The 24,056-nt window shown below is 42.5% G+C and overlaps 1 protein-coding gene across 1 annotated transcript in view; it reads left to right on the forward strand.

The window, feature by feature from the left end:
* Positions 1-418: 418 nt before the first annotated feature.
* Positions 419-24,056, forward strand: part of CDCP1 (CUB domain containing protein 1) — a 50,527-nt gene continuing 26,889 nt past the window's right edge. Inside the window, exons 1-2 of the mRNA XM_034760976.1 lie at positions 419-604; positions 23,037-23,246. Of these exons, the coding sequence (XP_034616867.1) occupies positions 532-604; positions 23,037-23,246 (283 nt within the window). The 5' untranslated portion in view covers positions 419-531. The remainder of the gene's footprint in view (positions 605-23,036; positions 23,247-24,056) is intronic.

Consider the following 24,056-nt stretch of genomic DNA (forward strand, 5'->3'; position numbering starts at 1 on the left):
GAGACTTTCAGGGGGGCACCTCAAAGTGGGGGGAGTCCAAGGTGCTGCCCAGATTTCAGCGATGTCCTGAGGTATCCAGTGGCAGCTGTCATTCAAATGGGGAGCCTTACCCCTGGCCCAGTTCCAGCCGGGGTAACTCTCTTCCGCCAAACTAACCCCCCTCCTTCCATCTTTTCATGCTTCCCCTCTTGCCGCCCTATAGTAGGGGGTGCAGTGGCTGTGCGCTGTCCAACAGCTGCCGCCCCCCCACCCCAGAGGTGGCTGCCCTCCAGTGCTGGGCAGGGCGGCGCGTGGAGCCAGGGACGGAACAGTGACTAATGACTACCGCAGTGCCGGCTACCAGCTTGTCAGCGGCGGCTTCTCCCCAACCAAGGCGGAAGAGGCGGAGTTTCACCTGGAGCCCGCGGGGCGGAGCTGGGGCTAGCTGCTGTCTCGCAGGTACAGGGCGGAGCAGGAAGCAGAGGGCGCCCGTGGCAGCAGGGAGCCCCCCCACCCGCGCCCGTGCCCGCCTGGGGCTGCTGATGCTGGGAGATGGCGGGTGGCCGGTCCGTGGCGCTGGCGGCCGGGCTCCTCCTGGCCGCGGCTCAGCTCCTGCAGCTGGCAGGTAAGCGGCGAGGGATGCCGCGTGGTGGCTGTGCGGGGCCAGGGCTGGGGTGGGAAGTTACAGGGCAGCCTCCCTGGCGGGCTGGGGCGCGGGGTGCAGCGAGCCCTTGGCGCAGGCACCGCTGCAGAGCGCGGGAGCTCAGCGAGCCCCGCCGTGAGCTGTGCCCGGGAGCGGGGCTGGGTTGAATTCAGGGCGCCTCGGGGCTTCAGCCTGGGGCTCTCCACAAGCCTTTTCTCACCGGCCTGAAGAGTTTCGAGCCGTCTGTCCGCCTGGCTGCTGGCCGTGCTGTGGGTCCCAGGCTGCTAGAGAGACATGGTGCGGGAGGGAGTGAATATCTTTTACTGGACCAACTTCTGGCGGTGGGAGAGACGCGTTTCCCAGAGCTCTGTGTGGCTCCAAAGCTTGTCTCTCGCCAACTAAAGTTGGTCCAATAAAAGAGAGTGCTGCTCCCAGCTTGCCACTTGGCCTTGTAACTATTCTAAAGAGCCATCAGTCATCACTGATGGGTGCGGGGATGGGCTTACACCAGGCATGAATGTAGCCCCCACCCCTAGGTTCTTGCTTTTCCCTCTCCAGAGTCTATTCTTTCTTAACACTCCAGTGGAGGAAAGACGGCTCAGTTTCGGTCTGGCCTTCTTGGACATAATTTACAACAGTGTTTTGAAAGGAGAGTCACGAGTTGCTTTTATTTGTATATCCTTTTGCAAATGTTTTTTTTTTTTTTTTGTGGCTAAGAGGTAGATCCAACTTTTTAAAAGGGAGCAGTTCTTGGTGCCTTGATGAAATTGTCCATCCTGTTGAAATCTGACTCTTTTGTGTGTGTTTCATGCGGACAGAAAAGCTATTCATTGCATGCTCATTTTTAAAATAATACATTAAGATCTCATTTAGACGCTAATGACATACGCCAGTAATTTGTTTGCCAAAGATGGTTGCTCCCTGCTTTGCCCTTATTTCGTGTGGCTGTGCTAATGTGTTGCAGTGAGCTGAGAAAAGCTGTAGGCTTTAAACCTCAGTCAAGATACAGTGAAAATTGTAGACACAGTGGCGTAAAATAAGAGTAAAGTTAGTTTTAGCTTGGAATACTTTAAAACTATGTTCGTAATTGAATAACTGCATAGTATCTTAATTTTAAAATGTTGCCTTCATATCTAGAATCCCATAAACTTTCATGTTTCAGAGTAGCAGCCGTGTTAGTCTGTATCCGCAAAAAGAACAGGAGTACTTGTGGCACCTTAGAGACTAACAAATTTATTTCAGCATAAACTTGAGCTGTAGCCCACGATGCTTCTCTCTTAAAAGCTCTTTCAGATATTCTAAATCTGAGGTAATTTGTCCACATATAACTCAATGCTACTTTTTAAAATGAGAAGTATTTTAATACTTCCACTTTTCAAAGAGCTTTTGTAATTTAGAGCTTTAACTGCATGCAGTTCTTATCTTTTCTTAGCTTTCTTTGTACTACCCCACGATGGGAGATATATTTCCACTGATGTGTGTAAATACTAATAAACCCTATGAGAGTTTGATGTGCCCTAGTATTGGCATTCAGCTGCCAGAATTAACGTGGTATATTTCTATTTAGGATGACTCTGAGTTTTGAGAGGAACAAGTTCCTTAAATGCCTCAAATTGTGTTCTGGCATTTTGGGATATACACCTCTACCTTGATATAACGCTGTCCTTGGAAGCCAAAAAATCTTACCATATTATAGGTGAAACCGCGTTATATTGAACTTGCTTTGATCTGCCGGAGCGCACAGCCCCGCCCCCCTGGAGCGCTGCTTTACTGCCTTATATCTGAATTCGTGTTATATCGGGTCACATTATGTCGGGGTAGAGGTGTAATTTCAACAATAATGTATGGAAAGGAGAACTCATTTTTTTAAATCTTACCTGAAAATGTCTTGATTTCTTAAGTATAGGGAGAGAGACATTATATGATCCTGCAACCCTTATTCTCACAAGAAGTCTAACTGAAGCCTTCCAAACAGACAGAGGGAAAGGAAAGGGAACTGTTACCATAAGTAAGGGTTGCAGATTTGTGCCCAAAAGTTGTATTGCATTACTGGGATGCTTGATATTACCCAGCACCACCAATTATCTCTCATTACAAATTTTATTAAATTCTGTCCTATAACACTGAAGAAATTCAGACTCGATTTTTGTAAATGTTCAAAGACTGTCTGCTGGTAGGACTGGAGTAGCCAGAGCAGAGATACAGCATGATCTAAACCTAAAAAAAGCTGTGAAGCTTACTTCTAGTATTATCAGCCTTGATAATTGCAAAGTTTGAATATGGAAAAAACACAGTGTCTGTACAGTATGGCCTGAAATTCATGCCTATTCAGTACTTCCACTACCTTGAGGAGGGATAGGCCATATTATTCAGGATAATCATGGCTTTGCGCCAGGTAAGCATAGCTAAATGTTGACTAAATAACCAGACAGCATTGTGATTAAGCTTTTAAACTGTCTAGTCTAAAATTTCCAAATGATATATTTTTCATCTGTGTGGAAGGATTTGTGAGCATAGCCCCTAAGTATCAAATTATAACTATACTCCCAAGTGTCAGAGGGGTAGCCATGTGAGTCTGGATCTGTAAAAAGCGACAAAGAGTCCTGTGGCACCTTATAGACTAACAGACGTATTGGAGCATAAGCAGACTAATGTCTGTAAATCTATAAGGTGCCACAGGACTCTTTGTCACTTTATACTCCCAAGTCTCTTCAAAGGATGATGAAGCAATATATCTATAGGGTACCCCTTCTTTAGAAAAGAAACATATATGAAACTGAGCTCTTTCTTTGTAAAAGGGAGAAAATGCAAGCATCCCCAAGGCCTCTCATAACCTCAGTAGCTAATAAACCTTAAAATCGTGGTATATTTTTGGCACATGACACTGTGGATCTAGATCTTCATTGAGGTGTAGGGCACCCTGTTAACCTTCTGGGAGAACAAACAAATGTAGATATTCAAACTGTCTCTCACTACTGATTTGGCTCTGCTACCACCCCCTTTGTGTCTTTCCTCTAGTTCTCTCTTACACACCACATAACATTTAAACTTCTTGTCTTTGCTTTCAAGACCCCACTCAACTACATCTTAACCTACATCTCATATTTCCTCTGTTGTCACCTCCTCTTCCCTTATACTCTTTATGTGCCTGTACAGTGTGGGTAAAAACATCCAGATCAGAATTAACCATTCATTCGCCCTGCTGCTTTTGTTTTACATCTATTTTATGTAGGAGTAAATGACTACTTAGATGGGGAATTGAGTCCTCCAAGTATGTTTGGTGATTAGCAGAACCAAGCGTTGAGACAGAAAACTGGTTTATCATCTGAAATGGGAGTTCTGGTTGCTGCCTCTATCCCCAATTTAATTTGATCTTTGAATTCTAAAAGCCTTTTCTGAAATTATAATATAAAATAACATGTGCATAGTATACAATTGTCTTAGAGTGGTAGCAAACAAAATTCCAGAGTAAAATTGTGCAGATTAGAGACTGGAGGGTGAGGTAGGGAAAAGGACAGCTAGTCTATTTTTGATTTCACAAAATATGTTTTTTGTTTGTACAGAGGCATAGTCTAGTGCTTGGAGTGCAGGTCTGGAAGTCAAGAAATATAGGTTCTTTTTCTTGACTGCCGCTGATGGTATGACCTTGGACAACTCATGGAACCACTGTATTCCTCAGTCTGTAAAATGAGGATGATAATAGTTATCTACTTCACAGGGGTGTAATGAAGATCAGTAATGGTTGTATGTTCCTTGGAGATCCTTCACTAGATAGTACGAAGTATATTTACTCAGACTGGTTGAAAATTTTCCATCAAAACAGTTTGAGGGAAAACTGGGTTTTTGATTAAACAACATTTTAAGAAAATTGTCTGCCTTTTGTGGATTATTTTTTAAATGATGTAAAAGCTGAATGCCAAAAACTGAAATATTTCAATTTGGATATGCTACAGTAGGGCTTCATGGGAGTGTTAGTTCGGTTGCTTCATGTTCTCATTCTTCTGTATGGACTGTACTGCCTATTGGACTACATCTCCCATGATGCACCACAGCCAGGGCTTGGTGTCCATGGTGTATCATAGGAGATGTAGTCCAGCCAGGGAGCTCAGCCTATGGAGGGGAATGGGAACATGACACACCCAAACTACAATTTCCCAGAGGCATCATTACAGCATTTTTGAATTGAAATATTTCTGTTTCTGGATGAAATAGTTCAGTTAAAAAAAAAAAAATCAAAACTTTCCATGAGGAGCAAAAATAACACTTTCTGACCAGCTTTAATATTAACTTCAGTTTTGGATTTACAGTCTGTAGTTATATGGAATGACTCCTCAATCCAGAAGGGGGTTACCAAGGAGGAAAGGGATTCTTTACCTTTTAGAAATTCTTGCCTGTTCTTGGGCACTGAAAGTAGAATAGAACATTCTTTTTCTTTGTATTTTTATTTCCCCCTCTTTGCCTTAAAATCACCACATCTGGAATGTTATTCTTTCCCCTGTTATTACGTGTTCATGTACCACTTTCTTCCCTGATAGAGATCTTTCTTTCTAAGAGCATAACTGGTGTATATGTGTGTGCATGCTACATACTATAGTCATAGACTCATAGACTCATAGACTTTAAGGTCAGAAGGGACCATTATGATCATCTAGTCTGACCTCCCGCATGATGCAGGCCACAAAGCCGTCCCAACCCCTTTCCCTTGACTCTGCTGTTGAAGTCCCCAAATCCTGTGGTTTAGAGACTTCAAGTAGCAGAGAATCCTCCAGCTAGCGACCCCCGCCCCATGCTGCGGAGGAAGGCGAAAAACCTCCAGGGCCTCTGCCAATCTAACCTGGAGGAAAATTCCTTCCCGACCCCAAATATGGCGACCAGTAGAACCCCGAGCATGCAGGCAAGATTCTCCAGCCAGACCCTCATTGGCCATTGATACTATTTACCAGCGATGGCACGCTGTTCATTTGACTAAAATCATGTTATCCCATTAAACCATTCCCTCCATAAACTTATCTAGCTTAATCTTAAAATCAGACAGGTCCTTTGCCCCCACCGTTTCCCTCGGAAGGCTGTTCCAATATTTCACCCCTCAGACGGTTAGAAACCTTTGTCTAATTTCAAGCCTAAACTTCCCCACAGCCAGTTTATATCCATTCGTTCTCGTGTCCACATTAGGACTGAGCTGAAATAATTCCTCTCCCTCCCTGGTATTTATTCCTCTGATATAGTTAAAGAGAGCAATCATATCCCCCCTCAGCCTTCTTTTGGTTAGGCTAAACAACCCGAGCTCCTCGAGTCATACGACAGGTTTTCCATTCCTCTGATCATCCTAGTGGCCCTTCTCTGTATCCGTTCCAGTTTGAGTTCATCTTTTTTAAACATGGGAGACCAGAACTGCACACAGTACTCCAAATGAGGTCTCACCAGTGCTTTGTCAGTCTAGAATATTTAGTTTTTCTCTTCAGAAATTAGGGTGGGTTTAGGGAATAGTTTACTTCAAAAAAAAAATCGAGGTTGGATCTTTTTCTAAAAGATAGCTCTAGTTCAGACAGGAAATAATTCATGGAAGTGTTACAGCCTGTATTATGCAGGAGGTCAGACTGGATGACCACAATGGTCTTTCTGGCCTAATAATCTATGACTCATGTATCTTAATTTTTTCCCTCGTAACATATCACCAGGAAATATACTTATTTTTTCCCCCTGACTTCTAGATTGTGTTTTCTTTACTAAAACCTTTTCTGTCTGGGAGGTGTCAATAATGTGGAGACAGTTTGAAGGATAAAATGGAGAAGGGGGCTGTGAAAGGTTCATGAAAGTGTGTATTAATACTCTAAACTTTATAGACAGCTTTTGGCAGTGTGTATCTCACAGCAGAGAAACTCAGTTTGTGTGACCTCACATGAGAACATCAACAGAGCATTTCCCTCACATTGTGAATTAACAAACAAGTTTTCTACAATGGGAGTAGTCCAGTGCTTGATGATGTTGCTACAAAAAATATTCTAATACTTCCTTTTCTTATGAGTGGTACCTAATTCGGAACTCTAGTCCGTTTCAAACTGTTGACAGCAGTGTTAGGAGGAAAGTGGCTGTGTGCAGGAGAACACACTGCAGTAAGTAGGATTTTACAGCTTGTAAATTGTGTGGGATTCTTCTGTGTGACAGGGGGAAAAAGGAGATGGGAGAAGGAGGCAAGCTGTCCAAACTGGAAAACTCCTCTATTTTCATATTTATCGTAACCTGTAGGTATTTGTTGTGTAAGATGTGACAGATGTGAGACCTTGGGAGCATGGAACTATGACCCTATGGGCCCAGAGAATATTCATAAATTTACGTATCCATAAATTTTATCTGTATCTTTGAATTAGAGGAGGACTGCAGCCTAAATCCCCTATATGGAGACAAGGGGAAGTGGGTTCCCACCCATAAAGAGGTGACTACTGGGGGCCCGAGACCTAAAGGGATGCCGATGAACAGACAACAAAGGGGGCAGAGGTGGATTTTACCCCAGAGCTATGACATTAGTTTATGCATGCAGTATAACAGCTAGGCAATAATTAAGACACAACAGAAAACGTGCTTTATCAAGGCTGGCTTTCATCAACTTGGCTTGCTTTTTGATTTTTAGTAGAAGGGTGGGCGGGTGTGGGTGTGTCCTTAAAAAAAGAAACAAAACAAAACACTGCCTGATCCTAGAGAGAGTTGAACAACTTTACCTTAGTTTGTCTCCAACATGAAATGTTGGATTCACAACCTGAGGAACGACTCTTTGCTGGGACCCTTGGAACCAAATTCTGCTTTGTTTTACTAATTCAACTCCACCAACACTAGTATACATGAGTTAGTAGTCAGGCCTCTGTCCGCTAAGAGGGCAAGAATGTTAGAGTTGGGTGGTCCTTTTGGTGTCAAAATTCATCAACTCTTTTGGCAGATCGAAGTAAAATAATAAAATTTTGAAAAAAATACTACCAGGAAATAGGCTTTTCCCCCCTCCTCAATGACTCAATTTATCAGAGAATGCAGAAACCTACTCTTTCTTTTCATGTACAGTCTTATTAAAGTCAGCATGCCTTGGAAACACTACTAAATGTAATGTTTTTTGGAGCTATATTTGTCTAGAGGTGGACAGACTGTTGCCACTGTGCCGGGCTGGATCACAGAAACCCTCTTGGGAGCTGCCAATTGATGTGCCAAGACTACTTCTGCCCCTGCTTTCCTGCCCAGTCAGCTTAGGACTTCAGTGCCCTGCCTGGTTTGAGCCACACTCGCTAACCTGCTGCAAACCCAGACCGAGCTCTGAACCACGTCCCCTAACAGCTATAGGCTTGACTGAAAGCAGCTTACAGAAGTGTTCTTATTTTTAACACTCAGATGCCCAACTCCCAATGGGGTCTAAACCCAAATAAATCCATTTTACCCTGTATAAAGCTTATACAGGGAAAACTCAAATTGTTCGCCCTCTATAGCCCTGATAGAGAAATACGCACAGCTGTTTGCCCCCCCTCCAGGTATTAATACATACTCTGGGTTAATTAATAAATAAAAAGTGATTTTATTAAATACAGAAAGTAGGATTTAAGTGGTTTCAAGTAGCAACAGACAGAACAAAGTGAATTACCAAGTAAAATAAAATAAAACATGCAAATCTAAGTCTAATACAGTAATACAACTGAGTACAGATAAAAACCTCACCAGTCAGTTTCCTTTTACGGACTAATCTCCTTCTAGTCTGGGTTCAGCAATCACTCTCACCCCCTGTGGTTATTGTCCTTTGTTCCAGTTTCTTTCAGATATCCTTGGGGTAGAGAGGCTCTCTCTTTAGGCAGCTGAAGACCAAATGGAGGGGTCTCTCCCACAGGCTTATATAGATTTTCTCTTGTGGGTGGAGACCCCCCTCCTCTCTCCTATGCAAAGTCCAGCTCCAAGATGGAGTTCTGGAGTCACCTGGGCAAGTCACATGTCCATGCATGACTCACAGTTTTTACAGGCAGAAGCCATTGCCCACATGGTATCTTGAATGTCTCCAGGAAGACTTCTTCTGTGGACTGGAGCAGTCCAAGATGCATCTTTTCATTTTCTAACAAGTCCAGTGTAGCTTGTATTGCAGCTTGTATATCCCTAATGATTCTGTTTGGGACTGATAATGTATAATTCAGTGCAAAATTAGCACTGAGACCTTCCAGGAGGGGCAGAGAGTGGAGGGACTAAGGTGGTTTTAGCTACCATTGTGCCCTCCCAATCCTGGTCTGTTCCAGGGGCTGGAGAGATCCTTGGCATAACTTGGGGAGTCCCGAGGACCTCTCTAAGGCTTGGTCTATAGTTAAAAGTTGGTCCCAGACCGACATAACAATGCCAGCAAAAGCCCTAGTGTAGATGGAGTTATTTTAGTACTTTTGCCAGTACAGATTACTCCATTTGGTATAAACTGCTTCTCTACACTGGATGTAACAGTACCAGCAAACCTTTTCAAGTGTAGACAAGGCCTATGTTTACGGCAGCCTACTTCGACTGCCCAGTATTTCAGCATTCCCACAGGCTGTGGTCTGCCCCAATCCCCACTCCCAGAACATTCCCATCTCCAGGACTTATGAGGGGGTCCTTGGAAAGCAGCCTTACAGCTGTCTTCCTCAGTTCCTGCACTGAGGGAATTCTCCCTTGTTGGGAAATGGGGCTTCTGGGCCCCTTTACATCATTACGGACCTCTTACGTGGTGTAAAGGGGTGGGAACAGTAGTCCGGATCTCACACTAAGTCTGTGGGATACATGTAACGTAAAACTGTATGCAGAAAACCTAAACTTATGCAGCAGATCAATAGGAGGCAATTTGTGTGTCCTTCCTTAAAGGAACACTTGAGGGAATAAAAGGAAAATTGGGCATTTGCTACCTAAACACTTAGATAGAAACTGTGTGCAGCAGGAAGGCTTCATCTCTTGGGGAAACCTTTAGAAGCTTTCTTTGATAATCTCCTGTGGATTTCGTAGACAAGCTTATTCCTAGATCTCCAAAGGCATTAACTGCCTTAACACCATTTGAATTTATTTCTTAAGACTTGTGCAAGAGGTGTTTGTAAATGTAATGCTCTAGACACCAGTTGCACAAATTATATATACTGTACACATTATATAATATAAAGGAGTTGCTCATCCCATTTTGATACTGCCCACAAACACGAGAATAAAAAAATAAACTCCATCCAAAAGCTTGAGGGGGGAAATGATGGGCTATGCTGTGTGCCCAGCAAACAGGCTAATCTTGGCTGTGGTGAAATGGGGATTGGAGAGTACATTCCAAATTTAAGGACCCCTTGGGAACACCCTGCCAGCTGCTCCCACTTCTATATCTAGGGAACTTCTGCTTAAGTACTTCAGCTGATCTCACTCATGGCAGTGTACCACACGGAGGGAGGTAACATCTCAGTTAACCGGCATCTAGAACTAAATTCCATGCAGAGACCTACTGGCAGCCAACATAGACTCCAGAATGAAACTCCACTTACTACAGAATGTAGCTACTTGATTAGTAACTTCATTTTCCAAATGGCCTCAACATGTGGCCTGATGTAGAGTGCATTATGGCAATCTAATCTTGAGGTGACAAGGTGTAGATAATTGTAATAAGGTACAGATTGGGGGAAAAGTCACACTTTTCTCATCTGGCATGGGTGGAAAAGAGCAGTTGGCCATTGCCATGCTATCTGGGCATTCAGAAACAGCCAAGAATTTAGAAGTACATCTGTGTTAGAGGTTATGGTCCAATTCCTGAATTGGAGGCACCTATGTAACTTCTGCCAGCTCTTCCCTCCATTTCCACCAATATCATGTGTGTGACGTTGCACTTCATAATGTTTTATGGAAATATACTTATGAGTGTGAATAGGATGTAACTGGAATATGTTTCATGCAAAAGGTCTCTTGTAAGGTATCATTACAAAGCTTATGATCTACTGAGTGTGTTCATCCTATTTGTTTGCATGTATTATTTCTATGTCTGGAGCTAGGAAAATAAGATATAAACTTGTATTATTGATGTAAACATATTAAGTGGAAACCATTAAGGGTGCTTCAGAATCAATGACCTGTAAATGGCTCTGTTTATTTGCAAACCTTCCTGGGTAGGTGTGGGACAACCCTGGAAGAATGGAGGCTGGGGTCTCACAGGACATGTGAACATGTCACCTGATACTGGAATCCATCTTAAACCTGGAGCTTTTCCATTTAGAAGGAGGGGTGGGGACCCAGAGAGACAAGAGTCCCGCTTTGTGCCAAAACCATAAAATGGGGTGGAACAGAACAAAGGGGGCTGCCAGTCATGAGAATACCCCTGTTTTCCACCTAAGATGTCTGCTGGAACTAACAAGGATTGTACCAGGGGAAAGGATTGGGCCAAGACTAGGAAGGAGTCTAGTCTGTGAAAGAAGCTTATTGGAACATCTCTGAGGGTGAGATTTACCTATAATCAGTTTCTTAATTTATTAGGCTTAGACTTGCGTGTTTTGTTTTATTTTGCTTAGTGACTTACTTTGTTCTGTCTGTTATTACTTGAAACCACTTAAATCCTACTTTTTATACTTAATAAAATCACTTTTGTTTATTAATGAATCCAGAGTAAGTGATTAATACCTGGGGGAGCAAACAGCTGTGCATATCTATCAGTGTTATAGAGGGAGGACAATTTATGAGTTTACCCTGTGTAAGCTTTACACAGAGTAAAATGAATTTATTTGGGGTTTGGATCCCATTGGGAGCTGGGTGTCTGGGTGCTGGAGATAGGAAACTTGCTGAGCAGCTTTTAGTTAAAGTCTGCAGCTTTGGGGGCGTGGACCAGACCTGGGTCTGTGTTGCAGCAGACTAGTGTGTCTGTCTCAACAAGGCAGGGTTCTGGACTCCCAAGCTCGCAGGGAAAACAGGCTCAGAGGTAATCTCAACATGTCAGGTGACAGTTCCAAGGGGGTCTCTGTGACCGAACCCGTCACAATGTGTCTTGTCCGGATTAAGTTGCAGCCAGTTAGCCCTCATCCAGGCCCCAAGTTCATAAAGACATAAAGATTTGTTCCACTGCTCTGGCCAAGTAGGCATGATGGAAATAAAGCCAGCTGTCAATAGCATTCTGAGTGTATCACAGCCCATGTCTTGTCACTAATCCTTCCAGGGGCCCCAGGTACACATGGGATGACAATATGGACTACTATGTTATCTTGCAGGAGAGAATGCTCAAACCAGAGGGTCAGTTGTCCATGGCTACCATTTGGGCTTTCTTGGTTTAAAAAAAAAAAAAAAGAATAGAACCATTTGAGTAACTCAGTCTGCTTCTGCTAGAGTCTGCAAGCAAGTCAAGAAAGCCTTTTAAACAACAATATCAACAGCTGCTCACTGATCTAAAAGAATCAGCATGGACACCTCATCCATTACTTGGAAGAGATGCCGCAGCTTGTGCAGTTGCCGCCTTATAAATAAGCCTATAGCCAGATTCTCCTTGTAAAGGGAATCCGAAGACTCAGGTATCCACTTGAACTGCCTTGCCAAAAGATCCTCCATGACGCTCCCAAAAATGGGAATTGGACACACATTGATAGTCAGAAGTTGATTCCTTGATCAGTGGTCTCACAATTGCTTCTTTGAGAACCACTTGTACCTTTCCCACATCCCTGTAGCCAAACACTGATAATCTCAGCCAACAAAAGTCCCAGTATTTCTGTAGTAATTTTCAACAGCCAGAAAGGACAAGGCTCTGACTAATTATAAATTCACTATATTGGAAGCCAAAGAACAGGGGGGGAGTGTAGCAGGACGGTGCATGGAAATGGAGAGCCCAATTAGACTAATGCCAACCTTGAAATTCCAGTTCTGAGTTCTCTTTGGGATGCTAACTTCTCATTGTCATGTTTCAGTGTAGCAGCCATGTTAGTCTGTATCCGTAAAAAGGACAGGAGTAAAATTTGTTAGTCTCTAAGGTGCCACAAGTACTCCTGTTCTTTTCTCATTGTCATGTAGACTTGGCTAGGGATACATTAAGTAAGAAAGCTCAGTCATGGGTAGTTTTATTACAAAATAGGTTTGATGTGGTGGCTTAATGTTTGTAAAGGTTATAGATACCAGAGTAAACATGTCTTTGTTGCATTCTTTTCGTTGGGCCAGTCTGATACTTCCTTATCCTGTTGCTGTGTACTCACTTTTTTTTGTCTTGTGCTGCATACTTTACAAAGCACAGAACTAGCATGGTGACTAAACTACCACTTCCTATGCAGAGCCGGCTTTAGGCCAATTCCACCAATTCCCCCGAATCGGGCCCCGCGCCTAAGAGGGCCTCGCGCCCAGTGGCAGGGCCGCTGGGGTGGGGGCAAGTGGCCGAGAATCCCTTCCCTGGCTAGAGGCTCCTTTTTAATTTTTACTCACCCGGCAGCGCTCCAGGGCTTCGGCGAGTCCTTCACTCGCTCTGGGTCTTCGGCAGCACTTCGGCAGCAGGTCCTTCAGTGCCACCAAAGACCTGGAGCGAGTGAAGGACAAACCGCCGAAGACTACGAGTGCTGCCCGGTGAGTACAAGCCCAGCATGTTTTTTAGTGTTTTTTTTTTTTCTTTCAGTCATCCCTGCCGGGGCCCCGTCAAAACTGTTCGAATTGGGCCCCGCACTTCCTAAAGCCGGCTCTGTTCCTATGAGAGCCCTACGTGGGACTATTTTTTTTTAATCCCACTGCCATCCCACCCTGCAATACCTACTTCCACTCCCACCTGCTCCTGCATTGCTTTTTGCATTTTTATTCCGCTCTCACCTGCAAAAACCTTAGATCCTGCTAATCCCTCAAGAAACACAGAGTCCCCCATGCTACATTAAAAAAAAAGGGTGGGGGAGGGCGGGTTGGTTAATATATTACGTAGATAAATGGAATTCAGGCACAATTTTTATGTGGTAAACTGACGAGAGATTTAGTGTTTTCCTGCAAATTACTGCAGTCTAGGTTTTTTGCACACCCAATCCTGCCTGTCACAAAGTACATTTTACCCGCTCCTGCTCTTATGGCAGTGGGTCCTGCGGGATCCTAGTCCTGCTGCAGGGCTCTACTTCCTACCTTTTTATACATGTAACAAAATTTTGTGTGTTCCTGGAGTAAAAGGAGAATTTCTGTAATAACAATTAATCTTGACAGACCCAAAATGTGTCTTAAAATTTTTAATAATCCTCATTCTGAAAAAGCATTCATTTCTCAAAGTCAAGTGCTGAAACCTATGCATTAAAGAAACACATAAAGTACTTTACAAATCTTAAATACGTAGACCCCTATTCTGCAAAGCCTTGTGCTTGTGCTGAAAGTTAAGGATGTGAGTAGACCCACTGGACTCAATAAATCTTTTCAGGATTGGGGCCTTAATTGTCACAATGACCTCCTGAAGGCAATCTGCTTTCCATCCTGCAGTATGAACCCTCTAACCCTAATAAACTAGATGCTAAAATTAGGCCCAAAATGAAAAAAGGCCATTGATTTAACCAAAGGAACAAGATTGCCACCAGAAAAATAAACAAGTACTGTAGGATGTTTAGATTGTAAGTGTAAACAAAAGCCTGTTTGCTTTGTAAGTGAATACTTCAGACTGATTCTGCTCTTTGCTGTATTTGTGGCAAAAAAGATAAAATCAGTTTTAGCCACTAATGATTGTGACAATGGGGATCTGAATCCTTGTTTGTACTACTTCCCTCAATCTTGGTTTGTTTAGTTTGATTTTGTCAAGCAATCATTTTCAAATGGCCCATTAGTTCTATAGTGTGGTGTCAAGTCACTAACATCTTGCTCTGCAGGTTAAGGACTCTAAACAAAACAAATCTGGTTAGGTGGCTCATTTTATCTTCACTATCATAGTATATCAGGGTTGGAAGGTCATCTAGTCCATCCCCATCTGCTCAAAGCAGGACCAATCCCCAGACAGATTTTTGCCCCAAATCCCTAAATGGCCCCCTCAAGGATTGAGTTTACAACCCTGGGTTTAGCAGGCCAATGCTCAAACCACTGAGCTATCCCTCCCCCTACTATATCCTTCAAGTCATCAACACTAATCAGCCTTGCGGAGACTACAGATAAATTGGATAAAAGTTTTAAAATCAAGAAAACGAGCTTCAATAAGGCAAATGTAAAAGAGGTTCGTTAAGGAAGGTATAATGAAATAAACCTTTGTGAAATAAAGGCTAATCAGTAACATACTACAAAAAGATTTTAGAGTTATTATTTCAGTATCAATTTATTCTCCACAACATTATCCATTATTATTGCAAATGTAAACAAATGCTATATTGGGATATAGTACAAGGAGACTGCATTGTAAATCAAGTGAGATAATTCCACAGCTGTTACTGGTAGTTGGGCTGCTGTTAAGGTTGTGTCTAAAGTAAATTGTATATTATAAGACAAATCGGAGAGTGTTCAGAGCAATTAAATTGATGAAAAATCAGACTGACAGTGGAAGGCTGGTGGAGATGGGTGTGTTCAGACTGAGGGATAGGGTGACCAGATAATAGCTTCAAAATATCGGGACCACTGCAGAAGGAGTGCCTTTTTAATTGTTACACTCACTGCGTCCAGGTCTCTGGCGGCACTCCGGCAGCGGGTCCTTCAGTCACTGATGGTCTTCGGCGGCATTTCAGCAGTGGGTAATAAATCTTGCCGCCAAACAAAGAAGTACCCATCGCCGAAATGCCGCCGAAGACCATCAGCGAGCAAAGGACCTGCCGCTGAAATGCCGCCGAAGACACAGACGTGCCAGGTAAGTGTAACAATTGAAAAGGCACTCCCTCTGCCTCTCACTGCCATCTAAGCAAAAAAAAAAAAAAAAAAAAACAGGCCGCCGCACAAATAAGAGACAAAATATCGGGACAAATGGCGTCCCAACCGTAGTTCGGTCAAGACGCAGGACAAACTGCTCAACATCAGGACAGTCCCGATTTTATCGGGACATCTGGTCACCCTACTGAGGGCATTACTGAGAAATAAAGGGACATTACCAAGAGAACAAGGATCAGTTATCAATGAGGAGCCCAGGCCAGAACAAAACGTAATGAGCTTAAGTGGCAGTGGGAAAAATTTATGGTTAAAATTAGGCAGTGGAACAAACTGTCAATGGTAGCTGCAGAATTGCCATTGTTTGAGGAAGCTAGGGCTAGATTAGACACCTGTCTGTCAGAGATGATTTAGGAAGTCACTTAAATCAATCCTTCCACAATGCAAGGGCAGGACTGGGTGGTCTGCTTCTGTCCCAGAATCTGTATGACATTGTGCAGATGAAGAGTAACTGTCTTTTTATTTCTTCTTGCTTGTTAAATATCCTGTGAGTCATCGTACCGAGCAGCATTTATGGTACATGGAAATTCCGTCCTTACAAACAGTATATACAATTCTTGGTATCCTAATAAGGAGACGTGTGGAGAAAAGCATAGACAAAGACAGATCAGTGTGAGTCATGATCATGATCTACAAAGCACCACAGTAGAAGTAATTTATATACTCTTGTCTGCCTGCTCTGTAGTATATTTTCTAAGCTATTCAGTCCAAAATGTTAAGTGACTCTGGGATCACTGGATGCATTTTTGTTTGTATATGAGCTTTTTTTTAAGGTCCTAAAGAAGATGACATTTGATTCAGTAAATTACACTAATCTAATGTTTGCAATAAAGACATTGCTGATGTTCCTGTACTGTGCTCTCAATTATTTTGGACAGTAAACATATCTTCAAAGTTTTATTTTAGGGAGGTGTTTGTGCTATGATCTGGCCTAAGGGGGGTGTCTATGCAGATTTCTAGTAGTTGGCCCCAGCAAAGATAAGAGTTTGTTACTTTGTCACCGTCAATAGCATTATCTCTTTTTATCTCAAGATGGTAAAGACTCCTGCTTTGGGGCCCTGATTAAGGATGTGCTTTAGTCCTACTGGGACGTGGGGAATAGCAATTTACACAGATGTGCTTTCCTGAATCATAGAGCTTGGTGCTTGATCTCTGTTAAAGACCACAGTGTCTGTGCTCTGTCCTGGTTTGTTGCAAGAATAATTGTTATTTCAGGGTTTCCAGAGACTATAAAGGGAAAAGTGAAAGCTAGGACCATTGTCCTTGGAAAATAGGCTTTTTTAATTTCTAAACAAGAGTTAAACATGAAAATTACTTTAAGCAAGGAAGAAGTCTTTAGATACACACAATCAAGCCCTGTTAACTCCCTCTGTATCCAGCTACCGTACTAATAAATATCAGAGAAATTAAGAACTGTCATGCTGAAAGTATATTCTTTTGTGCATCAAGTATATGGAATAGCACAAAGCCGAATGAAAAAGTAAAATAGGGATTAACCTAAGAATAGTTTATCAAATTTCCACTATGAGAACTGCTTTGCGTGGGAGAATAGGAAGCGGAGAAGAGAAACTCTCTTGTGGCTCACCACTGCACTCCCGTAACTTCCCGTGTGGTGGTCTGTGTGTGTTTGGAGAACCAGTGCCCTAAAGGGAAGATAGCAGGCATGAGCAGTTCCCATTGACTTCAGTGAGACCAGGATTGGGCCCAAACGAGGAATTACGATGTTAGTCTTCACTTCTTAGCTAAACTGAGTAAGAATATTTTAATTGCATTGATATGAGGGAAGAACATGGTCAGGATTTTTTTGCCAGTAGCCATTTATAATACTGGTTCTTCAGCAGTTTTAGAAATGAAGAGGAACAAATGGATGAATTAGGATGTCACTGCCGGGATGAATTGAAGCGATAATGCTGCATTAAGTCAGCCTTCTGTTGCTTCTGGAGTGTGCAAATTTGCTCCCTCTAAAACTTCCCATCAAACATGTTGCACTGATATTGATGAAACCTGGATGCAGGGCTCCTTGAATGGGAAGGTTTCCCTCCATTCCCTGATGTAACCCCCTCCTTCCCCCATAAGAGCAGTAGTGCTCCTGGAGGTGGGTGTATCCCCATGAGGCACAGCAGCCCTCAGTAGCACAGAGGTACATTTCAGTCCCTCTGTGCTATGAATCAAGCCCACTATTCTCAGTTGTTGCATAACAAAATTATGCACATCATTCTCTTTAAGAGTTAGGAAGACAAGATTGTTTCATTAAATCCATGCGGCCAAACAGATTTTTCTTCATAAACATGAACTGGCCTGTTCAACCCACTCTGGTATGATTTAACCTGAAAAGTCTTTTAAGTTCCCCAGGAAAGTACTTGTGACTTAGATTAAATACAGCACAATTGAAAGCATTGTTATAAGCAAACATTTAAAATCTCGAAAATTTGAATTTTTTTGATAGCCCATGTTAGGGGTGGGGAAATTGAGTATAGATTGTCATTTTTGAACCTGTGGGGATGGCATGCTGTATGTAAGTTACATGGAATGTGTAAGTGGCACAGAATAGTTTGGGCAGATTTAGCTTTTGGAAGTTGTGTAAAGTAAATGCAGTGTTGTCAGGTTCTAAGAAAATCATGGAATTGGCTTAAAAATTAGACGAAAAAATAATACACTTGGAATTCCTTTTGTTTACCTCTTGCTCTTGAGCCTCTAGGGTTCATATTTTCAGGCTTAGCTCTGTACCCATGAAGGCTAGAAACTTAATTTTTTTCCTTTTTACTTTTCTTTTTAAAAATGAAAGCTGGAATTCTGGCATAGGCACATGACTCCAGGGTCTGGAGCTTTACGACTCATGATACAATAGTGAGAATTGGCAACACTGCCCACTGCGGTAGTAGGGCCGCAGGTAGGAAGGAACGGATGGTAATATAAACAACTAATAGGTGACTGTAAAAACAAAGTACTCTTACTGTCCCCAACATTTCTGGGGCTATATTCAGCCATGGCTAAGTCCCACTGACTTCTATGCAGATTTCACCCACTTACCCCAGGGCTGAAATTGAACTTTGCAGAATACCAAAGTGGTGACAGTTACACTCATATTCCCTTTGAATGCCAGATCAATGCAAAGTTGTGCTACTTTGCTTTTTACACCCCATGTCATTTATGCCATCACCCACAGCACTGTCAAATTTGGCTCATAGATTCAGGTGTTGGCAAACTACTACCTGTTCATTGAATATTCTTACCCTACCAGCCAATTGATTGTGATTTTTTTAGTGTTTTACACTAGCACTATACCCAACGTACAATATCATCTGGAGATTGAACTCTTGCTGGCAGTCCTGTACCCTGAACAAAACCCTGAATGAAAAGTGCAATTTCATTATACAGATTGCTTAGACTTCTGTTGTATTTCCCAAGAGACAAGTCATATGACAAGTAAGGGTCAGCAAAAAGGATACACGGAGAGCCCTGCAGGAATCTGAATCCTTACGTTACAGGACTCTGGTGTGGAGCTCCTGGCACCCAAACCTTTGGGATGGACTGTGAAGGGTGGGGAAGGTGAAGCCATATCTATGTGGATCCTTTAGCCAACCCTCCCACTCATGGAGGAACTGGGGCCACCGTATCCACAGAGGTCTAATAGAGGGGATTGTTCCTTAAAAATGTCTCCTACTTAGGTTGTGGCCTGGAAGGAGGATTTGTCCTTAAGCACACTGAATTGTGGTGAGAGCAATGTATCAGTGGAACTGGAGTCAGAGGGCCCATGTTCCCTGGAGGGACTGTTATTGAGAGGATGTCAGTGGAACAGGGAATGCAGGGAGTTAGGCTGAGCGTAAATTCAGCCACATGGACAGAGCAGTTCACAGGGTTTAATAAAGTTCCATTGTTCAATTTAACATGAATTCACTTCACTCCTTGTGAACAAAACTGGTGAAGCTTGCATTTAGAATCCAGAATATTTATATATTTTAAAAACGTGTATTAGGTTGTGTTACTTCCTTCTACCCAGGGCCGCCCAGAGGATTCAGGGGGCCTGAGGCAAAGCAATTTTGGGGGCCCCTTCCATAAAAAAAAGCTGCAATTCTATAGAATACTATATTCTCATGGGGGGCCCTGGGGCAAATTGCCCCACTTGCCTCCTCCACCCCCCCGGGGCGGCCCTGCTTCTACCTTTGTTTCTCAACATCAACATAGTGCCCTGCCCATATGTATTGTCACTAATAGTGGTGAGTAGGTGTATAGCACTGTCACTGCACTCTTACGGATATGAGTGCTTCCAGCTATGTACAGTTGTTCCAATTAAGGCTCACTTTCTAATCTGACTGCAATATACACTTCTTGAATTGAATCATAACCTCACATGTGCCTGCAGACATGGAAACTGATTGTATATTGTGTGGTAGAGATAATAGGGCCAAAGACAAAATTTGGACACTAGCAACTGAGAGTAGTAAGGCCCAGATCCTCAAAGGTATTTAGGCATCTAACTCCCATAGGGATCTGGGCCCAAACATTGTCAATGTCAGTATCTCAATTGTGAGTGGACTAAAACAATGACAATACAAGTGAACTGACGCAGGAATGATACTGTGTGTGACACAGGATAGGTCCAGCAATGGCAATAAGCCAGAATGGGCAGGGATGGTGTCCCTAGCCTCTCTTTGCCAGAAGCTGGGAATGGGCGACAGGGGATGGATCACTTGATGATTACACTGCTCTACAGCCAAAATGCTTCTGAAATAAATGAAGTCAGACTTTACTAATTCTGGGTCACTGAGAATGAAAATGATGCTTAAAATTGTTGATTGGCTCTAGTTTTCAAGGTATGCTATTGGGTCAGTATATACGACCCTTGACTTGGGAATGGCAGAAGATAAGTGAGTTATAAAAGGAAGGGATCTCAATTTAAACCAGAAATGACTAAAATACATCTTTGACTGGATCTATGAATAAATCTATGACTGGGTTTGGACAGTACTTGCTTTTTAGGCAAAACAATGAATGATGCAATCTGAAGCTGGTATTGCGTCAAACATGATATGAATTGCATCATGTTATTCCTAGAAGTCATGGATGATGCAATCATAACGAAGCTTGCATCACTCTGCTGAACAAATTGCCCTATATCAGCTCTAGAAATCATACAGTGTCGTGCTCTCATTTGTCAGTGTTTGATTTTGCAAAGGGACACATTTCTGTTTAGCCAAAGTGAGTAGAGATGCCTCGTACTTGTGTGAACAGTGCAGATAACTTCTGCTATGTTTGTGGTGAAGTGACTTTTGCATCAAAAAAGCGCAGTATAACCACTATGGTTAAGAAAGCCTATCACCTTTATTTTGGCTGCAAAATTGGAGATCAGGACAAGAGGTGGGCCCCACACATATGCTGCAACATTTGTGCAACAAATCTTCACCAGTGGTTGAACAGGAGAAGGAAATCTATGCCTTTTGCAGTGCCAACGATTTGGAGAGAGCCAACAGATCATACCAGCAATTGTTACTTCTGCATGGTGCCTCCAGTTGGGAAAGGTGTGTCAAAGAAGAAAAAGTGGACTGCATTATCCAAACATTCCATCAACTATACGCCCAGTACCCCACGGAGAAGGACTGCCGGTTCCTGATGCACCAGAATCATTCTCACTTGAGTCAGACGAGGAAGAGGATGAAACTTCTGGTCCTGAACCATCAATGTCACAGGACCCACATTTTCTCCCGTCCTCCTCCTCTGAACCACACCTCATAACACAAGGTGAACTGAATGACCTTGTCAGGGATTTGGAACTACCCAAGAGTAAGGCAGAACTGTTGGGCTCCAGACTACAGCAGTGGAATCTCCTGGCAGGTGATGTTAGGGTTTCCATGTTCCGTGACCGTCAAAAGGATCTTGTCCCATTCTTCTTCATGGAAGGTGATCTTGTAGCCTGCAACAACATTGATGGTGTGATGGCAGCCCTCAACATCGTTCACGATCCAGATGAGTGGAGACTGTTCATTGATTCATTGAAGACGTGTCTTAAAGCTGTTTTACTGCATAATGGCAATGTTGTGCCATCAATTCCAGTTGGTCATGCAGTCCATATGAAGGAAACCTATGACAACATGAAACAACTTTTGAGGTGCATAAACTATGACCAACATCAGTGGCAGCTTTGTGGCGATTTGAAGGTTGTTGCTCTCTTGCTTGGTCTGCAGACTGGATACACAAAGTACTGCTGTTTTCTCTGCGAATGGGATAGTCGTGCAAGAGATTCCCACTACATCAAGAAAGATTGGCCACTCCGACAGTCATTGGAGCCTGGGAGGAAAAGTGTTCAGCATCCACCACTTGTTGAATCAAGGAAGATTTTGTTACCACTCTTACACATCAAGCTGGGTCTGATGAAGAATTTTGTCAAGGCCATTGACAAAAGACAAGCACCTTTAAGTACCTGCATGGAAAATTTCCAAGGTTAAGTGAAGCTAAGATAAAGGAAGGTGTCTTTGTTGGTCCTCAGATTCATGAACTTCTTCAAGATGATGCCACGCAGTGCATGGTCAAATGCAAGGAAAAGACGGCATGGAAAGCCTTCCAGTTAGTGGCAATAAATTTTCTCGGAAACAACAAGGCAGACAACTACAGGTTGTTGGTGGAAAACTACCTCAAGGCATACAAAAGCCTTGGTTGCAACATGTCACTAAAGATACATTTTTTGCACTCTCATCTAGATTTTTTTCCACCGAACTGCGGAGCAGTGAGCGACGAGCACGGCGAGCGATTTCACCAGGACATTGCAACAATGGAGAAATGCTATCAGGGCAAATGGAGCCAATCAATGCTTGCAGACTATTGCTGGACAGTGACAAGAGATGCTCCATTTAATGAATACAAGAGACAAGCCAAGAAGCGCCGAGTAGACATTGAATAGGACTAAACTATGTACATAATAGTTTTTTGCCTTTTGTTTCATAATAAATTTTATTTATATAACCCTTTTTGCTGATTTTTAAAGTGTTACATAAACAGGACAGGTGAAATATTATCATGTAAAGCAACCATAAACACATGAAAAGACCTAGGTTTACAATTTATGATTAAAACTCTACTATCTACACAATATACATAGACATAAAATGTAAAAACTTAAATATCTTAGAAACAGTAGCCAATCAGGTGTTTTAATTGTCATATTTGAATTCAGCACATCAAAATACATAATAAATAGCACATTTTATCTCTGAAGCAGACGACTTCTCAAAAATTGTAGACCAGTGTTACCTGTTCTGTTCATTCTCTCTGAAGCATCTGGCATTGGCCATGACAGAAGACAGGATACTGGGCTAGGTGGACCATTGGTCTGACCCAGTATGACTGTTCTTATGTGACATTCAACATCTTTCTTTTCTCATTTAGCATAACCAAAAAATTTGGCAGATGCAACAGGCAGATTTTTTGCAGCTGTTTCAAGTAGGTATAAAGAGTGTTTTGTAGGCTCAACATTTCAAATTTTAAGAACATGGTTAAAATGTTACTCTTTAAAAATGTAGCATCCTTGGCTGTGTGGGGAAATTATCTGATATTCACATACAAATTACTTTGAAGCATATTTATTTTTTCTTTTCAGGTTCTTTTGCAATATTCCTTCATGCTGCGGACAACATCACTGTGACAATTAAACCTGGGTCTTCTGTTCCACAACTAAAATACTGTAAAATCTGTACAAGAAAAATATGCAAATCTGAACTCAGGATAACTGCTGGGGTAAAAGAAGAATTTACTTTCCAGTGTGCAACACCAGAGAAATATTTAGTCATGGAAATCCAGAAGAACATCGGTAAGATGTGTGTTTAAAATTTCCCCTTTTAGAATTTCTGAATCCCCCTGACATTCTCGTTTAGTGTCTGGTTCATAATAACACATAGGAATATCTTGTTCATTATACCATCTACTACAGGCAGAGCTAGGGAGAAATCATTCAGGGTGGAAAGTTGATATATAGCTGCTTATGTGTGGGAACTGCAGAAGCTGTTTGCTGAACGTTGCATGTTTGCAGCTCACAATGTGAAATATGGACTTGCCACCTTTGAAACCAAGTTGTTGCAGAAACAGTTCTGAATAAATGAAAATATTATATACAATTCCTTTATTGTTCTTATTAATTTACAGGCCCACTGCAACTGAATCTCCTAGCACAGACCTCAGAACATCTCCTTTGACTTTAACAGGCTTCTGCATGAGAGCAGGGGCTTGTGCTAGCAGATCTGGCTGCTGTAGGGGTGGCCTTTGTAGGTATGGTGTAGAATGAGTTACTGGGATGAGTCACCCTGTGTTGATTGTAATGCATAAACATTTATCCATGCATGTTGGCTCATAACACAGTGATTATATATCTTTTCCACATTGCGCGCGCACTGTTTATATATGGTCATTAAAGTTAACAACCATGTACAGTAGGACTACTGCATAGTATAACAAATTGATAGGTACCTAGGACTTAATGGTTATCGCCATGCTGCACATCTGAGCCTCTCACTATGATGATATGACAGTGGAGATACTCTCATCCTCATATTCCAAAACACAGACCCCTATCCAACATTGGGAAATCAGAACTAATCCTTGGCTATATCTGAGAGCTTTACAA

Source organism: Trachemys scripta, chromosome 2, assembly GCF_013100865.1.
Source record: "Trachemys scripta elegans isolate TJP31775 chromosome 2, CAS_Tse_1.0, whole genome shotgun sequence".
NCBI classification, from domain to species: Eukaryota; Metazoa; Chordata; order Testudines; family Emydidae; genus Trachemys; species Trachemys scripta.